The sequence below is a fragment of the Leopardus geoffroyi genome, chromosome D3, assembly GCF_018350155.1.
Source record: "Leopardus geoffroyi isolate Oge1 chromosome D3, O.geoffroyi_Oge1_pat1.0, whole genome shotgun sequence".
Lineage (NCBI taxonomy): Eukaryota > Metazoa > Chordata > Mammalia > Carnivora > Felidae > Leopardus > Leopardus geoffroyi.
In genome coordinates, this window is record NC_059339.1 from 54,361,050 (window position 1) to 54,382,825 (window position 21,776).

At 34.7% G+C, this 21,776-nt stretch overlaps 1 protein-coding gene and 1 long non-coding RNA gene across 7 annotated transcripts in view; one reads left to right on the forward strand and one right to left on the reverse strand.

Annotated features, from left to right (window-relative positions):
• CCDC178 (coiled-coil domain containing 178) overlaps window positions 1-21,776 on the reverse strand; it is a 436,131-nt gene that overhangs the window by 39,649 nt on the left and 374,706 nt on the right. For 4 of the 6 annotated variants that reach the window (XM_045457575.1, XM_045457577.1, XM_045457576.1 and 1 more), the window contains 2 exons: window positions 4,207-4,341; window positions 3,337-3,928 (listed from right to left, as the gene is read on the reverse strand). In XM_045457575.1, the coding sequence (XP_045313531.1) occupies window positions 3,818-3,928; window positions 4,207-4,341 (246 nt within the window). In that variant the 3' untranslated portion in view covers window positions 3,337-3,817. Of the gene's footprint in view, window positions 1-3,336; window positions 3,929-4,206; window positions 4,342-21,776 lie in introns of those variants that run through there. The other 2 variants (XM_045457580.1, XM_045457578.1) reach the window with 2 other exon arrangements.
• LOC123587647 lies at window positions 17,549-19,182 on the forward strand. Its single transcript, XR_006707442.1, has 3 exons — window positions 17,549-17,573; window positions 18,723-18,726; window positions 18,980-19,182. It is a non-coding gene; the product is annotated as an uncharacterized LOC123587647 (long non-coding RNA).

A 21,776-nucleotide genomic window follows, 5' to 3' on the forward strand; every position in this document is an offset into this window, starting at 1 on the left:
GTCCTCCCACTCCACCATCTTCCCAGCCTCTAACCAAGTGAATTTAGATTTTTATCCTGTATTTTTTTCTGGCTTTTGAAAATTTGCAAAGTTCTCTTCCAAAAATAAGAAATTGGTCTGTCCCTATATGTATTTTGTTTGTGTGTGTCCATGCACATGAACGTGCACATGTCTGAAATGATTAAACACCTTACTTCTGTGTCATAAGAATTCTTGGCAAAGTACCCAGAGAATGCTTTTGTTTATTACTATACAGAGTTCTAGGCACCTAAAGCTTGAAAGAACCTTTAAGGTTATCACATTGAATCTTAATAAACCACTTCACCACATAATGAACCACATAATAATCAACTCACTCAACAAATATTTTGAGTCATTATGTTTCAAGAACTATTGTTGGTGCTAAGAGGATAAAGATGAACAAACCAGACATGCTTTTCAATGGAGAAGGCTCATTCTAGTGGGTGAAGGGATACAGACCACACACAATGGTTTGTGCAAGAAGGTCAGGTGAACATTCCAGGAGTACAGCCTGAGGAGGTGCTCTCTGGGCTGACTCTTGGCCGGTTTGCTCTCCCTCAATCACTGCACTGCTTTTGCTGGAGCACCAGCAGCGCATGCTTGGACAAAAATATTTCTGAAGAGTGTATTCCTCTTGAGCCCAAACTCACCATCCAACCTCTTCCACTATGGGTCCAAGTATTGCCCTCTGGAGGTCAACAAAATATATATGTGCCAATGTTCACTTAATCCTTTAGATGTTTGTCTTTCTGAGGTCTTTTCTTTTTATAATTAAACATTATAAATTTGTATATTTTTCCTTCTCCCTGATTTTTATTAGACCACTGCTCTCTAGTGTATCAATATGGCCCTTAAACTATAGTTCCCAAACCTGTATAAAATACTGCAGATATACTCAACTTTTGGAAAAAGGCAATGGAACTATCATCTCCTTTAACAAGACAAAACATTTGTGCCTATGAAGTCTAAGATCACATGAACATTCTGTTGCCACATCATATTCTCATTTAAATAACGAGTTAATCTCCAGTCTTTTTTCCAAATGAGATACCAAAGAGGTATTAAATATCACTATATTAGATAAATCAAAAGTAAAAAGAGAAAAATAATGCAATAATAGTACTTTAAATGGGCTTAGATATGAGGTTAGGACTATAAAATATGCCCTACACTATCAGATTCAATAAGTCTCATATGCTTGTCAGAGTTGGAACATGGCATTGGTCTTAAGACTGTAATAGCTCACTTTGGATCATATTAAAATTGCAGTCAACTAAAATCCATATATATATATGTATAAATATTTATATATATTTAATAAATGGCTTTGATGTCAAATACGCAAATTCTTTATTTCAGTTATAGTTCATCTTACTGGTTTCTGCTTGATCACTGTTATTCAAAAGCTTATCTGGCCCACCTGGTTTTCTGCCATCTGCAGATTTACCAATTATGTTTTTTTTTTTCCTGATAGTCCTGCAAGTAATTGTTCCAAGCCCAAGGGTGAAACAAAGTTTCTTTTTTATGCATCACTATTTTGAATTGCTTTTGCTCAATATCAGTTATATATAGTTTACTTTTCAAAAAATTCATCAGATGATTTTCTCATCAAATAATTTACTAATATCTTATGGCATTTTAATACTACCTTCAAAATATAAAATGTTAGGTTTCCTAGTATTGACATGCTACTAAATCATATGAAAACAGAGGGCAATAGCCTCTGGTTTGTTAAGCAATTTTAGCCATGTTGACTCAAAACGTAGAGACTAACACCAGCAGACTCACTCTACAAACATATTAAATCACTCTATCATGTTCCAATTTAAAGATTTTTGATATAATGAGTGAAAACAAGATAGCCATGGGATATTTTCAGAAAACCTCAATGGCTTGCTATCATACACACTGAAAAACAACTGAGCAAGAATTGAACTAATTTCACTGATGGTGTAAAGCTCTAAAGGAGCTTAGAATCTTCTAGGAAGAAAAGCACACCAGGAGGAATAAACTGTGGTTTGGTGATATGTACAGAATACAGTAAGAGGTCAAAGAAGAAGAAGGTGGGGGCAGTGCTCAGAAAGGATTTTGTAGATGAGATGTTTGATTTGAATCAGGTGTTCGTTAACAGGTACAGTAAAGAGTATTGCAGAAGGAGGTAAGACATTAGGCGCAGGAAAGGAAGAAGGAGTCAAGAGGTTTCACACTAGAGAAATTTTGAAGTGGCTGAAACAGACTCTAAGGAACTAATGTGGAGAGGGATGAAGCTGGGGAGGTTAGCAGGGATTGGGTCATGAAGGTCATTGTGTACCATGTTGACGGTTTAGGACTTGAGTTTTTCAGAGGATTGCCCATGTTTCTATAGTTTTATGGCAAGATTCTGAAAATTTTATTTTTTATATTCCTATTAAGAGCCAAGGTTGAAATATTCTAAATTAAAGGCATCTCCCTCAGATAAGAATCCTCAGGTTATGTTCCTCAGGTTCCCCATATACAATCCAGCCTTGCCATTGTCTCTCTAAATGCAGAATAGTTGAGTTGTCCTACTGATACCAACCTATCATTTCTAACCTTTCATTTCCACTGTTGTATAACAACCATCAAAATAAGTAACTTAAAATCAAGTTTGGTAAAAAAAAATGTATGGGTTAATTTTAATAAAAACTTAGAGTAAGGAATATTATAGGTTATGACTTGAGAGTTCACTTTACCAATATTCAGAAAGTTTCTACTGACATTTTCAATATTTCAAAATACAACCTAATTCACAATGAGGGTTTATCATTTGTAAGATTTTTAAGAATGTTTACATTTAGGCAGTAGTATGAGATTTTCCTAAAATAATAATTAGAACATGCAAAATTACCTTTGAATATTTAAAAGGGAATCACAGATCACAGTCACTCCATAATTTTTAATGTACTGTCAACAGACTTTTAAGGAGAAAAAACACGTGCTACTGTCTTCAGAAATACTGCAATTGTAATTTATACTCAAGTTTGTATATGAATATCTATTCAACCTACACCTTTAAGCTCTACCTTTCAAAACTCTAAATTTCTATTATTTAAATTTTTATTATAATCCATTATCAGTGGAATCCTTATATACAGTATATGTATGCAAATAGTCTATATACACCTTACATATGTACTTTGAATGGGATACACACACACACACACACACACACACACACACACACACACACACATCCTCAGAGGAAAATAGCAAAAATAGCCACCAGTAAAAATGAGGAAGACAAAAAAAAAAAAAAGCCACCAGCTTTGGAAGTGTTATGCAAAATTCTTCAATTGTGGCAAAAGAATCATGAAATGCACACACAATTAAAATATTTAGAAAAAGGCTTGGTGTGTTTAGGTTCAGCATGCATTGTTTATGCTGCAAGTTTATGAAAATTGTGGTTTTAAAGAGTGTGTGCATTTTATTTTATAGAATAGATACTTCTTTTTTTTTTCTTTTACTAGAACAAGGCGGTGTTTGTTTTCCTTTGGGAACTCACTTTTTATGCATCTTATGACATTTCAAATAGTAAAATATGAATTAAAAATTTAATTTTCCAGTAATAGCCTTCACATAGTTAATAGGGGTTTCTAAACAGATCAGAGTCTTGAAATAAAGACAAGTGATCCACTAAAATTTCTACAAACAGTCAAATCTCACATGTATCTGGAACCATTGTTACATTCTAATCCCAAATTGCTTATTTTTCAAAGACAGTTATCTCCAAATCTGAAGAGGACGGGCCTCTTTCAAAATGGAAGGGGAAAGCAAACAGTTAAATAAAATAAACATAAGTGTCCTTTTCACTGAAGGAGGTTTCACACAAAAGCAACACAAGGCAACTGTTGACGGTATCTCTTAAACAGCTGAATGGCATCTGCAAAGCCTGAAGATTTGAAAATATATATTTACACCAAATATATTTATAAAAAATCTGTTTTGAGGTTTGTGAAAAATAAGCTCAATCTCCCTTTTCCCCCAAAGTATGCATGGTATATATGCTAACTTACTGAATTCATCCTTCATGCAATTCCAGTTTATTAAAGAGGTTAAAAATTTATAAAACTCTGATGGGATATGGTTTTAATGCTTCATCACACTACCCATCATTTGCTTTTCAATCTAGATCAGAATGATCTTTCCTACTTCCCTGCAATCACCTACCTGCACAGCTAATATTTTCTGAATACTCTCTTGAGAGTCTGTCTGGAACTTGGCCAGCCTCATCTGGCCGCAGAGGACCACCAGTTTGAAGTGATTCTGCCACACCTTGTGTATCCTTCTTTGCAGCTGACAGAGCTAAAGGGAAGAGGGAGGGGGCAAAAACACAAGTCAGAGTAGGAGAGGAAATTAATGGCAGTGTTCAAGAAGAATGATGGAGGGAAATATAGAAAGCAGTCAATAGCCCATTCTGCACTGTACGGACCTGACAGGAATTTCACAGTCTCCTGATTTTTCAGCCCACTCATGTGCATTCATCAGAAACCAGTCACATCTGGCCGCCAGGATGGGGGGTTAATTTTCTCTAAATGCCTCAGCAGTTTTGTTCTAGCTGAGGCAAACTCTGTGACTGCAAAGCTGATGAGTAAAATATTTCTACTTCACCCAGTTTAACTCAAAACCGATAGCCTCGGGACATATTGAACCTTTCTTTAAAAAAATAATCTTTTGAAGCTTTTTTGAATGGCACATCAGGTCGGGCCAAAGTTTAAAAATGCAACTTTAGGACTTTGATGGACACCATTGCTTCTTTTTTTTTCCCCTCATAAAGCTCACCATTGCTTGGCAATGTGTGCTTTAGAGCATGACAAAACTAAAGAGAATTAACTTAGCCATCAACTGCTGAGGGAGAACAATAACAGGGAAGAAATTTCCAGCTAGAACTCCCTATTAATCTGCCTCCCTCTGACTATGTGGCATGGAAACATCTCACTGCACTAAAGTACAGTGGACACAGTGGTTAGAGGTGACACGTTTAATACAACACAGAATTTACACAGGAAAAGATTTCTCCTATGAGGCATCCTATACTTTTTGGAAGTTTAATATAAAACCAAACAACAACTAACACAGTAGAAGTTTTCCCAAGACAATGAACATTTGTCCCTCAACAGTTAACATGACCACACTATATAGAATTGCTACAATAAGGTTATTTTCAAAGAAATAAAGTTCATAAAAATAAATGATAAAAACCATATTAAAAACACTTTAATATATTGTCATTGAAACCTCATTTTTTTTGGTTATGTGGATAATTGTTTATGTTGATTTCTTTTTAGTGTATTTTTCAGGGTGAAAAAATAAACACCACAAATTTCATATCAAACATTTCTTCACAACAGAATAAAAACATGTCACAAATTATGGTTATTTTATGTTTTATTTATTGATCTGCATACTGGCTACATGTTAGGGATGCTTGCAAAATTTCATCAGACTGTGCATGGAGGGCTTGTGAACTCTTCTGGAAGCATATTTCAATAAAACAGTTTACTTAACAACAATTTTTAACAAAATCACCTGGTGTTGCATGTGAATTGGCTATAATCATTACCTTCATTATGCATTGTAATAAGCAACACACAGGTATTTATGCAGGTCCACAGAATAAAAAACCACTATTCTTTGTTAATTGATCAACTTGTGAAGAAAACATAACCTTGAAAACTATAGAATTTTCAGCTTGTTAAGTGCCGAAATACATTACTCCTGGAATTACATGAAGGGCATTTCACATAATTTATGCTATTGAATTAAAGATTAACATCACTTCTTGAAGAGAAAGTCTGTCAATATTAAATGTTTTTCTGTAATATTTAATAATTTTAATATAATATTAAAATAATTTTTCTGCCAACTCTGACAGCCATTGGGGCAGCGTACGCTGTATCTTAATGTACTCACTAAGACATTAAAGACACTTTAGTCTGTGGATTACTGCATTACTATGGTATCTGCAAATATGACAAAAGGCAAATAAGAGGAAGATAGATTTTAGAGGAATTCTTCAAACCGAAGGTAATTTTTTTTACAAGTGGGAGTTCTCAACATGTGAAAGATTTTACAAGTGGGAACTCATTAACCAAAGTGAACGGAATGGTAATGTTTCCCATATCCACATCGTAAATGAAGAGAACAGCTGTATACATTAAATCTATTTTATTCAGTTTTCTGAATTTTGGCTTGAGGTAGCCACAAAGGTCTTAAATTAGTCCATATACAAATGCTAAACTACTTAATCTGAGAAGTTCCTTAAGTACCAACTAAGAAAGAGTAATATCTCAAGAGTGTTTTTTGTTTGTTTGTTTGTTTGTTTTTAATTTATAGCTAATAGGCCTCTGAAGAAAGAACTGGGACAGAATAAAAACTGAAGGAATTCTTACAAAGAGAGATCAGCATCCAGTAATCGTCACATATATACACACACATATCCACACAAGAAAATGAGATGATCAACAATAATATATATGGAGAAATATTTAAGATGCTGGAAATGACACTTGATTTAATATAAGACTTGACTATGCTGACAACTATTTTAAGAAAATGGTTATGATGAAAGCCCACTTGTAAGATGTCAGTAGACAGTTATCACTCAATAAATACTGAAATTAACTCAATAAAATGAGCTGGTAAAATTTTAGTGGTGAAGCAAAGAAGAAAGTAAGACTTTCACAAACTTACTAGTTAATGAGAGAAGAGAAAAATAAACAAAGTAAACATAAGAGACACAAAAATAGGTAAAAGGAAAATTAAAGAGAGAGATGTAAGTTGTGAGTGGAAAAGTACTTTGGGTAGACACAACTGAGGTTGGAAACCCAAAGGAACTGGAATGGTTTCTGACATCTCCACCTTCAATTAACCTTGTGTTTCTGTAATGAAAGTCTTCAATGATTATATCCTTGAAATATAATCATTTATTCCTGATATGATTATATTCCTTCCTTCTCCTTCATATTTTCGGGAAGATGAAGTGGAATGAGAGAGGAAGTGGTAGAGAAACAAACAAACAAACAAACAAACAAAATGGTAAGGGACACAGACACACTGGAAGGGGTTATAGCAACGGCACGGTAAGGACTTGCCATGCACTTAGAAGAATGGAATTTAGAACCATTGACAGAGTAACTGGGCTGCTGCTTAGCCTCAAGTGCATACTACAAGAATTTTGGAAAAGAATGTATATATTCTCATTGCAAACTCAGAAGGAGCACACTGGAACAGGAAAAGAGTCATTTTGAAAAAAAAGATACTCAACTTCAGTGCCCTCAGTTTTGTATACAAAGAGAAAGGATATTCAATGGCATCAGGAAAGCTGAGTCAGGCAACAGTTGGTGTGTACTCTGAGACATTTAAAATGGCAAAAAAGGGGGCGCCTGGGTGGCTCAGTCAGTTTCGAGTCCGACTCTTGATTTCAGCTCAGGTCATGATCTCATGGTTTGTGGGATTGAGCCCCACATTGGGCTCTGCGCTGACAGCATGGAGCCTGCTTGTAATCCTTTCTCTCTGCCCCTCCCATGCTGGCGCACGGGTGCTTTCTCTCTCTCTCTCTCTCAAAATAAAAAATAAACTTGAAAAAAAAAGTTTAAATGGCAAAAAGGAATGTAGTTTTCTTTCTTTTTTTATCCCCAGCTTATTTATTTATTTTAAATATAATTTATTGTCAAATGGGTTTCTATTCTGCAAATGGCTAGATTTCATTCTTTCTCATTACCAAGTACTATTCCATTGTATATATAAACCACATCTTCTTTACCCATTCATCACTTGATGGACATTTAGGTGCTTTCCATAATTTGGCTATTGTTGAAAGTGCTGCTATAAACCTTGGGATATAAGTGCCCCTATGCATCAGCACTCCTGTATCCTTTGGGTAGATTCCTAGCAGTGCTATTGCTGGGCCATAGGGTAGTTCTATTTTTAATTTTTTGAGGAACCTTCTCACTGTTTTCCAGAGCGGCTGCACCAGTTTGCATTCCCACCAGCAGTGCAAGAGGGTTCCCATTTCTCCACATCCTCACCAGCATCTATAGTCTCCTGATTTGTTCATTTTAGCCACTCTGACTGGCATGAGGTGATATCTCACTGTAGTTTTGACTTGTATTTCCCTGATGAGGAGTGACGTTGAGCATCTCTTCATGTGTGTCGGCCACCTGGATGTCTTCTTTGGAAAAGTGTCTATTCATGTCTTCTGCCCATTTCTTCACTGGATTATTTGTTTTTTGGGTGTGCAGTTTGATGAGTTCTTTACAGATTTTAGATACTAGCCTGTTATCCGATATGTCCCTTTGCAAATATCTTCTCTCATTCTGTCAGTTGCCTTTTAGTTTTGTTGATTGTTTCCTTTGCAGTGCAGAAGCTTTTTATCGTGATAAGTTTCCAATAGTTCATTTTTAGGAATGTAGTTTTCTTTTTTTTTTAAATTTTTTTTTCAATGTTTATTTATTTTTGGGACAGAGAGAGACAGAGCATGAACGGGGGAGGGGCAGAGAGAGAGGGAGACACAGAATCAGAAACAGGCTCCAGGCTCTGAGCCATCAGCCCAGAGCCTGACGCGGGGCTCGAACTCACGGACCGCGAGATCGTGACCTGGCTGAAGTCGGACGCTTAACCGACTGCGCCACCCAGGCGCCCCAGGAATGTAGTTTTCTAACAATGGTTTGTGGACAGTTTGAATTTGTAGTAGATTTGGTAAGTTGGGCTCCAGTACTTGCTTTGTGAGTTCTTTGCTGAAGGAAGCCCAAAGACAAAATTCATTGATATTTCTTTTGAGATCATGATCACTATGTAGCTATTCAGAATGAAAAAAAATCAATGTCCACATTGACGTGGTATTTCAGATACAAAGAGCTGGTGTCAATGTCAGCATTGCATACAATGTCCATTTGTATATAATATACATTTATACATTTGGTAAAAATTCCTTCTGATTAAATTTTATTAGTCTTCTATGATATTTATTAAATTTAAAGCTTGATATTCTCTGATAATAAAATAGAATAAATTAAAGTTGTCATTTGCAAGAATGAAAGATTCTCCATTTTCCTATGTTATTCAAAATTATATGGATTCTGTTTTTAACCCAAGTTATTTGATGACTTATATAAATTCATGAAAACTAGCAACTCCTATATATCACGTAAATCTGGCCTTAATACTAAATATAATATATATATATAAAACAACACATAAACCCTCTAATTACATAGATTTAGATTTATATTATTTTATTGCTGTTATACATGTGAAAATTATAATATTTTAAGAATAATATAAACTATTTGATATTCCAGTCAAAGGTTTCAAAAACATTAGGCCCAGCCATAAACAAATCAACACCAAAATACTGCCTTACACCATTCGCATATTCTCAGCATTGAAATTAGAAATTTCAAAGCATCACTTTTTTGGTTATTTTCCATGGCCAGGTTGGAGTATGCAGTTGTCTGGCTTACGTTATGGAGGAAACAAAAATAAGTAAAGCCTTCTTATCCTAACCCAAAGGGGAAAATTGGGACACGTTGTGAAGAATGGGGCCATATAGAGGTGAATAATATTTGATATTTACTGTCAGAGAAAAACAGTGTTTGTAGGTGTGATTTTAAAAATAGGCCTTCAAATTATGAAAGCAGAATACACTCCTCTTTCTCCCTTTGAGTGTAGGCTGGATATAGGGCCTCTCTTCTAAAGAACAGAATATGGCAGAAGATAGGATGCACACACACACACACACACACACACACACACACCAAGGTTTCTGTCTTAGATTTTCTCTCTTTCTCTAATTCTCTCAGATCTTTTGATCTGGGCTAGCCAACTCTCATGTTGTATAAGCAGCTCTATGAAAGACCCACATGGGGAGGAACTGAAGCTTCTTTTTGCCAACAGCCCCTTGTGAGTGATCTTGAAAGCAGATTCTCCAATCTATTCAGACGACTCCCATCCTGACCAACAACTTGACTGAGACCTTGTAGGAGGCCATGAGCCAAAATCACCCATCTAAGCTGCTCCTAGTTCTGGTCTCTTGGAAACTTTGTGAGAAAATAAATGTTTATTGGCTTAAGCTGCTAAATTTGGGGACAACTTATTGCAGCAATAGTTAATGATAGGTTTTTAACTCTCTCTCTTCTCTCTTTGCCTAGGAAGAAAATAATTTACTGTCTATATTTTCTGAATGGAAAGGAAAAGTGATCGCCTAATTTACTGTTTGGCTTAAGACTGAAACTGAAAATGATTTATTAGTAATAAGAGGGTGATTAATAAATACTTATTGATTGATAGAATGTAGGTTGTGCCATCTATGGAGCTCATTAATTGAAGACAGCATAAAGGAACTATAATTTAATAGTTACAGAAATTTAAAAATGGTTCATTATCAGCAAATATTTTCGTGTAATACATCAACACATCAAAGAAAAGATAATCATCCCCAAAAGAAGTTGATATCAATAAACACAGAACAAAACCAATCAACAATGAAAAAAATTATCTTAGCAAAGTAGGACGCTTAACCGACTGAGCCACCCAGGCACCCCACATTTAAATCAGTGGAGAAAAAGATGGCATAATTGGTTTTCTCTATACAAGTATGTAAAATAAAATTAGATCCTTAACTTACAATATACACTAACATAAAAGCAAGGTAGACTAAAATGAGAAAAAATTAAACTTTAACTGATCTTTAGAAGGGGAAGCAGTTTTAAACAAAATACTGATATAATAAATTCTAATGGAAAGAACTGAAACATTGAATCATACCAAATTTTTTTTTTTCAACGTTTATTTATTTTTGGGACAGAGAGAGACAGAGCATGAACGGGGGAGGGGCAGAGAGAGGGAGACACGGAATCGGAAACAGGCTCCAGGCTCTGAGCCATCAGCCCAGAGCCTGACGCGGGGCTCGAACTCACGGACCGCGAGATCGTGACCTGGCTGAAGTCGGACGCTTAACCGACTGCGCCACCCAGGCGCCCCCAAATTTTTTAAAATTTAAATTTAAACAGAGTAACAAAATGAACCAGTGGTTTAGAGAAGATATTAACAACACTCACAGCTAGCAAGGATTAATTTTTTTAAAGTAGAAAGAGCCCGTATAAATTGATAAGGAAAAACACACATAATATACCAGAAAAATGGCCAAATACTACAAATAGGCAATTCATAGAAAAAGGAAAGCTATTTTGTCTGTAAACATTTGAAAACATGTTCAACGTCAATGGTAGAGCACAAATAAATACCATTTACACTCATCTGATTGGCAATTATTACACAAAACTGTCCATATCAATTCTTGGTACAATGTGGAAAAAACTAAGCTCTCATACACTGTCCAAATTTGTGTATAATTTGACACAATGACTTTGGAGAGCAATTTGACGTTATGTATTAAAGTTGGAGATGTAGCTCACCTTTGATCCAGTAATTATACTCCATATTCTAGACCAGCAATTCTCAAGATCAGCAGGATCGATATCACAACAGAACTTGTTAGAAATATAGATATTCAGACCTACTGACTCAGAAACTCTGGAGCCCAACAACTGGTATTTCAACAAGACTTCCAGGTATCTAATGCATGTGAAAGCCAGAGGTACTCCTCTTGAAAGAGTCATAACATGTTCCCAAAGAAACATATAACATAGTGTTCATTTACAGCATTGCTTGCAATAGTGAAAATGTGGAAACAATCTAATTGTCTACACTTGAATAATAACAAACAAACAAACATTGTAGTATGTTCATATCCTAAAGCCTAGAATTTAAAATAAATACAGTAATATCACAAGTAATGTGTACAGTATAACATTTAAATGTAAAAAATGAAAACTAGGGTTGCCTGGGTGGCTCAGTTGGTTAAGCATGCGACTCTTGGTTTAGGCTCAGGTCATGATCTCACAGTTTCAGCAGTTCAAGCCTCCTTCAGGCTCCACGCTGACCATGCGGAACTTGTTTGAGATTCTATGTCTCCCTCTCTCTCTGCCCCTCCCCCACTCTTTCTGTCTCTGTCTCTCAAAATTTTTTTTAATGTTTATTTATTTTTGAGAGAAAGAGCGTGAGGTGGGGGGTGGGGGGTGTGGTGCGGACAAAAGAAGAGGGAGACATAGAATCCAAAGCAGGCTCCAGGCTCCGAGCTGTCAGCACAGAGCCCAATGCAGGCCTCGAACCCACAAACCATGAGATCACGATCTGACCCGAAGTTGGACACTTAACTGGCTGAGCCACCAAGGTTCCCCTCAAAATAAATAAACTTAAAAAATGAAAACTGATCATTTACATTTTATATTAATTACAATTAATAAAATTAAATAGTTAAAATTACAATTAATAAAAATATGGATGGAATTGATAAGCACCTAGTGTTTAGGCAGGCAGAGGGTTTTAAGTGTATTTATACTGGTGTAAACATCCAAAGCAAATATGGCAAATGTCAGAATTTACAGAGCTGTGAGAGGTACATGGAAATTTATCATAAAACTTACATGTAACTCTGTAACTTACCATATGTTTAGTTGTATCATTAAAAAAAAAAAAAAACTGTAGGTTAAGCTTACATGTCTTCGAAAAGACATCCTGTATATTTTGTCCTTCAGGATTATTCCCTGTTAGAGAATTTACTATAATCTAGTTTAAAAAAATCCTATTATATTTGACCATCTGCTAAAATATAAAAAAGGCTTTTTTGTACAAAATTTTTATTATGTATCCACAAAGAATGATCTTACCTATAATGAAAGAGCTACCCAAAATATTAAAATACTTTAAATCAATAAGGAATTAATTACTACTTCTAGTTGCTTCTTAAATTGCCTAAAAATGTTGGCATTTCCTCACATCTTGCTTACATAATTAAAACAGCTGTTGAACAGTAACATTGTAACTTATTTCATACTAAATGGAAGGTATACACATGTGGCCTAGGTACATGACAATTTGAATTTGCTAGAATCAGGGGAGGATTGATGGCATATCCATTGGAAAAAAACATAAAAATATGTAAAATACTGAATAGAACCTTGGAGAAAGTTGTGTATAAACCTTCAACTTAGTCCTTAGATTAAAACTAATCCCTTTTTTGTGACTTAACTTTTCTAACATTCTCAAATCATAACATCAGGTCCCAAATAAGAATAATTGCAGTTAACATTTTTTATTAGTCATATTGATTTCATAAAGATGCTTTGCTAAGTCAAAGTTTTAAAGTTTTACTGATTTATTTGTTTGTTTGTTTGTTTGTTTGTTTAGAGAGAAAGCACAAGTGGGGGAGGAAAAGAGAGAGAGGGAAAGAGAGAGAATCTCAAGCAGGCTCTGTGCTGTCAGCGCAGAGCCTGAGGTGGGGCTCGAACTCATAAACCATGAGATCATGACCTGAGCCAAAATCAAGGGTCAGACACTTAACTGACTTGACTGAGCCACCCACATGCTCCTGCTAAGACAAAATTTGAAAGGCCACAATAGAGACCAGATATTAAAAATACATTAATCAAAATAAACAAAATTTTTTGTAAGCTTATACACACATTGCATGTTCTGTGTCGAAACGGTAGTAGACTAGTGTGTTTTTTCTTAAAAAAATTCCTTATATTGTCTCTGTGTTTTACATAACATAAATATCATTACAAACATGCTTTAGATAAAATTAAATCATTTTTAGAGACATATGGTGCCCAAAATTAACTCCCCAAAGCACATAATTTAACTGGCTTTTGCAATTTAAGAACCCTGGAAAAAAAGAAAGGGAACATTTCAAGGAAATGAGAAGTGTCCTTATAATGAATTTCTGCTTATAAGAATCAGACATAACAACAGTCTTTTTAATTAAAATACAAATACCATATGTACAGTTATCTGAAAATGAACTATAAATTGTTTTGCAGGAAAACAAAGACCAGTCAATACTGAAAATACAAAGTCCCTTAAAATTCAAAGGTAATACTGGCAGGACTGATAGTTCAAGGACAGCACTCAAGGTTCTTTGTCTAGGAATAATGATTTTCCATCACTGGAAAATGAAAACAATTGCTGAAGATTTAACTGTATGAGACAGATTTTAAAATAATACTTCATCTATACCTTTTTTGAGGAAAATATCTTTATAAAAACTGAATGATAGTTCAAAAGAACACAGAATTCCCCTGCAGACAGGAAGATTCCATTGGATACAACATTCAAACAGGAAATTCATAGAATCACTGAAATAAACAACCCTCATCAAATTAACATGTAGGACAAATGTGAAAGATGTGCAACATTGCAAATTCTTGAACTGAAAGTCATTTCCCAGTACACCGGAGTGGGAGTTGGGAGTGGGTATATATGGTGGTGATGACACACAATTGTCAGACGTTACAGGATTTCTGAAGGAAGGACCAGCGTATGCATGGATTTACTCATCACAGGTGTCTGAAAACTTAAAAGTTCATCTGATGTGACCACTAGTGAGTTGGGAATTTCATAGGTGAGAAGCCTGCAGAGCAGAAATAGTATGGAGGACTTTTCCATGGGAGAAAGTGAAAGCATTTCAGACAATCTACTTCTATTTTCTAGCTATAAACATAGTCAAGCAAATAGTCCCACTGTAGAAGCAGCTCTAAAAAAAAATTACACATATTTGACAAAGGAGAGAAAAAAGCATGCTGTATTCTGCAGATTTGCATTTGTACCTTTGGTAATCCAATTAAAATGATAAGCTTTGACAAAATATGATGAAGGCCACTTGGAAAAAATAACAGCATTTTCCTATAGGAATAGATTTCAATGATAGATAATAGAAACATACAGTCATTCATTTGCACTAGAATCTTAAAATAATGATTATAATTTCTGATCTGCTTGTTATAAGGTTTTATATAGTGGAAGCATACTTCCTTTTTCTCTTTCTGACAGATAAATAAAACTGATAAGTGAAGATATGTGCATGCAATTGTAATTCAACAGAGTGATGTAAAGTGGGTGCAGCTCAGAAGGCAAATAGCATAAGCCTTATCAGTTCTGTTTATCGTAATAACCCAAACAATGGCAATTACAAACTACTCCACAGATTTTTGGCACGGCAGGAATGACAGATATACAAAATCCAGTTAATTCTGATCTTTTTATAGTACTCAGTTACCAAGTTACACATGTACAATATACAAACCTCAAAGTAATGAGATATTTATTATCAAATCTGTTCCACAGACTGGTGTTAAAGATCAAATAACTCATTTCTGGAAACCCCTGGCGTCAATTGCTTAGGTATACTTAAAAAATAAAATAAGACTCTCATGCATTTCAAACCTAGAACTGGCCTTTAAAAAATTAATAAAGAACCACTCTTTTATTCTAATTATATAAAGAACAATACATTTCAAAATTCTCTGTTTGGACTTCTGCTAATATATAAAAACCCCAATGGCATGACAGAAAGCAAACTGAACTATAGCAAACACTACTAATTCATGCAGTTAATAGTGAAAGATCAAATCTGTCCCTTTATATGAATATACACATGCATTTCTATTATATATGTTATGATTTTACCACATACGATCACATACAGATAGCTAATTTAATATTTTATATATTTAATAGTAATAAGGTATAAAACTCACAGACTTCTTAGTTTCTCATGTGTCTGGTTCTGAAATAAATTACTATATTCTGATTAATATTTGATTTTAAAATGGTAAAGATAATTATTTTTTAATTTAAATGATAAATTTCACAGGCAAATTCTACGAAGGGCTCAAAGCTCACTAAATATTCTTAATTCTAAAATTATAATTCCTTGTGATTTAAAACAAGAGGCTAGGTCAAGAATAAAACAACTTTTAAAATTCTGTAATAGAGGTTATTTTCATAAGAAAAAAATAACATTGCTCAAATGAAAAACTAGCTGTTTTTAAGAAGTTGCAAATGATATTATTAGATAAAGACTAAAAACAAAGGTTATGTTGTCACTGCACTTAAGAGCTGAACATAATCTTAAAGTATCCACTTCCTTGCCTGCCTGTCCATCATTTTCCCAAGAGTAATTAAATCCCTTCATTTTAAGATGTGATTAAATGAATGCCCTAAGCTGGCTTTTTGGTGTTCATTTATGAGTGGTGGTTGAATAATTTTCTTTCAAGATTATCCACAGTATTATCTTTACAATCTTATAGGAGACCCACTTGTTCTGATGCAAGTGAATTAAAATAATACTTTAAAAATCACATTTAACTAAATTAATTCACAATAAAAACATTATATAAAAAATGATTAATTATAGAGCTCCCTGGTTCATTCACAGGAAGAAATATAGTATTCTTCTACTTTAAAGACATCAAGTCTATTATAAATATCCTCAGTATCTTAATTTCTTTTACACACAAGTAAACATAAAAGTTTCTGAAATTATTTGTTTTAAACTACTTGCAAAAATTAACTTAAAGTGTGAAGAAAATATGAAACACAATCATGCAATGAGGCAGAGCCTGGGAGCAGAAATAAACTAGTCCACAGCTATAAGAAATCAGGGGTTGGGGTTCAAGTAAGTATGAGCTTTTTAAAAAATTACATCTGGAGTGCAGGAGTCTTAAACCTTGGTCTTGTCTTAGTTTCTTGTTACTGATCTAGTATTATTTTGGGGCTAGAAGGATTTTAACAAAACGAAGAAAATCAGCAAAATAGTAGATTGTCATAGATGCCAAAATTTTACTAATCCATTTATTGGCTTGAACAAGAGTATCTAATTGAACACAGGTTACAAAAAATATTATCAAAACATGTAATAAATAATAAAACAGTGCCTTTTATTATATATATATTTTATTTTTTATTTTTTAAAACTCACATCCAAATTAGCATATAGTACAACAATGATTTCAGGAGTAGATTCCTTAGTGCCCCTTACCCATTTAGCCCATCGCCCCTCCCGCAACCCCTCCATTAACCCTCAGTTTGTTCTCCATATTTATGAGTCTCTTCTGTTTTGTCCCCCTCCCTGTTTTTATATTATTTTTGCTTCCCTTCCCTTATGTTTATCTGTTTTGTCTCATAAAGTCTTCATATGAGTGAAGTCACATGATTTTTGTCTTTCTCTGACTAATTTCACTTAGCATAATACCCTCCAGTTCCATCCACGTAGTTGCAAATGGCAAAATTTCATTCCTTTTGATTGCCGAGTAATACTCCATTATATATATATATATATATATATATATATATATATATATATATATACACACATACACACACACACCATCTTCTTTATCCACTCATCCATCGATGGACATTTGGGCTCTTACCATACTTTGACTATTGTTGATAGAGCTGCTATAAACATGGGGGTGCATGTGCCCCTTTGAAACAGCACACCTGTATCCCGTGGATAAATGCCTAGTAGTGCAATTGCTAAGTCATAGGGTAGTTCTATTTTTAGTTTTTTGAGGAACCTTTATACTGTTTTCCAGAGTGGCTGCACCAGCTTGCATTGCCACCAACAATGCAAAAGAAATCATCTTTTTCGGCATCCTCGCCAACATCTGTTGTTGCCTGAGTTGTTAATGGTAGTTCTATTTTTAGTTTTTTGAGGAACTTCCATACTGTTTTCCAGAGTGGCTGCACCAGCTAGCATTCCCACCAACAATGCAAAAGAGATCCTCTTTCTCCGCATCATTGCCAACATCTGTTGTTGCCTGAGTTAAAACAGTGCCTTTTAAGAATCAGTTGCTAATCTCATTCTTACAGCAAACATTTTGAACTAAATTCCAAGATAGTCAAAGAACTGAAAAGAACAATGGTGACAATGATTAACATAAATGGAATGACAGTAACTCATAGTAAGAAAATTACAAACGTTCTGCTAAATTCTGGAAATTTCTGATGATAGTGGATGAATCATTGGATATTTGAAAACGCAATGCCGATACTAGCATTCCAAGTGACCTTGAGTAACCATGTCATTTGAACCTTAATTGACTCATTGAAGGAAGAAGTGTAATACTAAACAGGATTGACAGTAAAATATGTAGCCATGTGGCATTTCTGGTTCTCCAGAGGAATTTAGAAATCTCTTGTCTCCTTTTGTCTTTCCATTTCTTCAGCTCCTTCACTCTTCAGACCTCTCCTACCACTTCACTGAAATGGCTCTAGCAAAGATCACCTGCAACATCTTATATGGCTAAAGTTAAAAAAACTATTTTTATTTGAGTATGGTTGACACACAATACTACATTAGTTTCAGATGTACAACATAGTGATTTACCATCTCTATACGCTAGGCTGTGCTCACCACATGTGCAGCTATCATCTGTTGCCATACAATGTTCTTACAATATCATTGACCTAATTCCCTTTGCTGTACCTTTTATTCCCATGACTTACTCATTCAATAACTAGAAGCCTGTACTTCCCACTTCCCTTCATCCATTTTGGCCTTCCCTCAGGCAACGATCAGTTTGTTCTCTATATTTATAGGTCTGATTCTGCTATGTGTTTGTTTATTCATTTGTTTTGTTTTTTAAATTCCACATATGAGTGAAATCATATGATATTTCACCGTGTCTTTCTCTGACTGACTTATTTCACTTAGCATAATACCTTCTAGGTCTATCCATGTTGTTGAAAATGGCAAGATCTCATCCTTTTTTTTATGGCTGCACAATATTCCATTGTGTATATATATCTTCTCTATCTGTTCATTTCTCAATGAAGAGTTAGGTTGCTTCTAATGCTGCAATAAATACAGGGGATTCATATATCTTCTCTAATTAGTGTTTTCATTGTCTTCCAGTAAATACCCAGTAGTGGAATTATTAGATCACATGGTAATTATATTTTTAAGTTTTTGAAGAACGTCCATACTGTTTTCCACAGTGGCTGTACCAATGTACGGTCCCACCAACAGTGCACGAGACTTCCTTTTTCTCCACATCCTTGCCAACCCTGTTATTTCTTGTCTTTTTGATTGTAGCCATTCTGACAGGTGTAGGGGTGATATCTCATTGTGGTTTTGATTTGCACTTCCCTGGGATTAGTGATATTGAGTGTCTTTCCATGTGTCTACTAATCATCTGTACATCTTCTGTGAGAAAAGGTCTATTCAGGTACTCTGCCCATTTTTTAATTGGATTGTTTTTTGGTGTTGAGTTGTAGAAGTTCTTGATATATTTTGGATATTAATCCTTATTGGATATATTATTTGCAAATATCTTCTCCCATTCAGTAGGCTGCCTTCTCATTTTATTGGTTTCCTTTCTTGTACAGTTTTAATTTTTATGTAATAACAATAGTTTATTTTTGCTTTCATTTCTCTTGCCTTAAGAGATATATCTACAACTACAACTGTAGTTGCTACAGTTAATACCAAAAACATTATGGCCTGTGTTCTGTTCTAAGATTTTTATGATTTCAGGTCTCACATTTATGCCTTTAATCCATTTTGAGTTTATTTTTGTGTATGGTGTTAGAATGTAACTAACTTGGTATATTCTTGGTATATTCCTAACTTCTTTGTCATATATTAATTGACCGTATAAGTGTGGGTTTATTTCTGTGCTCTCCATCCTGTTCCATTGACGTGTCTATTTTTTTGCCTGTACCATACTGTTTTGATTATTACAGCTTTTTTTTTTAATTTTTTTTTCAACGTTTATTTATTTTTGGGACAGAGAGAGACAGAGCATGAACGGGGGAGGGGCAGAGAGAGAGGGAGACACAGAATCGGAAACAGGCTCCAGGCTCTGAGCCATCAGCCCAGAGCCCGACGCGGGGCTCGAACTCACGGACCGCGAGATCGTGACCTGGCTGAAGTCGGACGCTTAACCGACTGCGCCACCCAGGCGCCCCTGATTATTACAGCTTTTTAAAAATCTGAAATTGTGATTCCTTCACCTTTGTTCTTCTTTCTTAAGATTGCTTTGGTTATTCAGGGTCTTTTGGAGTTCCACACAAATTTTAGTATTATTTGTTCTAGTTCTGTGAAAAACGTTGTTGGGTTTTGAAAAGGGTTGTATTGAATCTGTAGACTGTTTTGGGCAATATAGACATTTTAACAGTATTAATGATTCCAATCAATGAATACAAAATATCTTTTTATCTGTTTGTGTCATCTTAAATTTATTTCATCATTGCTTTATAGTTTTCAAAGTATGGGTCTTTTACTTCCTTGGTTAAGTTTAATCCTAGGTATTTTATTCTTTTTAGTGCAAGAGTAAATGGAATTGTTTTCTTAATTTCTCCTTCTGCTACTTTGTTATTAGTATATAGAATGTGCTACCAAATTCTGGGTATTAATTTCGTATCCTGAAACTTTACTAAATTCACTATTTCCAGAGTTTTCTGGTGGAGCCCTTAGGGCTTTCTATATATGGCATCATGCCATCTACAAATAATGACAGTTTATCTTTTTCCTTACCAATATGAATGTTTTTTTATTTTTCTTAACTGATTGCTGTGGCAACGATTTCCAGTACTATGTTGAATAAAATGGTAAGAGTGGACATTCTCATCTTGTTCCTGATCTTAGAGGAAAAGCTCTCAGGCTTTTTCCCTATGGGTATGATGTTAGCTGTGGGTTTTTCATATAGCCTTATTACGTTGAGGTATGTTTCCTCTAAACACATTTTGTTGAGAGTTTTCATCATGAATGTATGTTGATTTTGTCAAATGCTTCTTCTGTATTTACTGAGATAATTATGATTTTTATTTTTTGTTTTGCTGATTGATTTGCAAATATTGAAACATTCTTGCATCTCCAGAATAAATGACACTTCATCATGGTAAATGATCCTTTTAACGTCTGTTGAATGTGTTTTGCTGATATTTTGTTGGGGATTTTTGCATCTGTGTTCATTAGGGATATTGGCCTGTAGGTGTGTATGTGTGTGTGTGTGTGGGGGGGTGGGTTCTGGCTTTGGTATCAAAACCTTACTATTTCTTGGACATCTTTCTTTCTCTGATTTTATTCTTGGTTTGCCTCTATTGTTCTAAACTTCCTTTGCAGTCTTTTTTGCTCCCTTCCTATCGCAAAACATCATTAATTCCTAAGGTTCTGCCCTAATTCTCTTCTGTATAGTCTCCATAAGTGAATTCATGCACTCCCCTAACTTAAACTATAGCCCAAACAATAATGTCTCTTAAATTTTATGTGCAAAACAGACATCTCTAAGCCTGACTGGTTTTTATCATTAACTACTGGACGTTTTCCTTATCTACCCAATGAAACCTCAAAGTCAAAGCCCAAAGATGAAATCACAAATCGTATATATATACATATATATTTGAGACAATGCTATGTAAGAAACACACAAAAAATCCATGTTTTCTTTTTCTTCTAAGTGTCATTATAATGAGTGAATGATTACTTAAGCCCTTTAAGTGAAGAGTTTGGGGGCAGGAAAATAATGGTTTAAATAGAACTTAACACTTTTTCACACCCAGTGCAGAGCCCAACACAGGGCCTGAACTCAATGACCCTGATTCCAGATCTGAGCTAAGATCAAGAGTCAGATGCTTAACCAACTAAGCCCCCTCAGGTGTCCCAGAACTTGTCACCTTTTTCTTTTTTTATTTTTTTTTACACAGATGTCCATTTCCAAAATAGAAAATTTACTTCTAAGAGTCATACACTTGTGAATTCCTTTTGGGCTTACTGGGAAGAACTTCAGAAACCACAGGCATGATTGAATCCGGGAAATGTGTCCCAGGAATTTTAAAATCAATATAAGCTACCAATTCTGTTTTTTTTAAATTTTTTAATGTTTATTTAT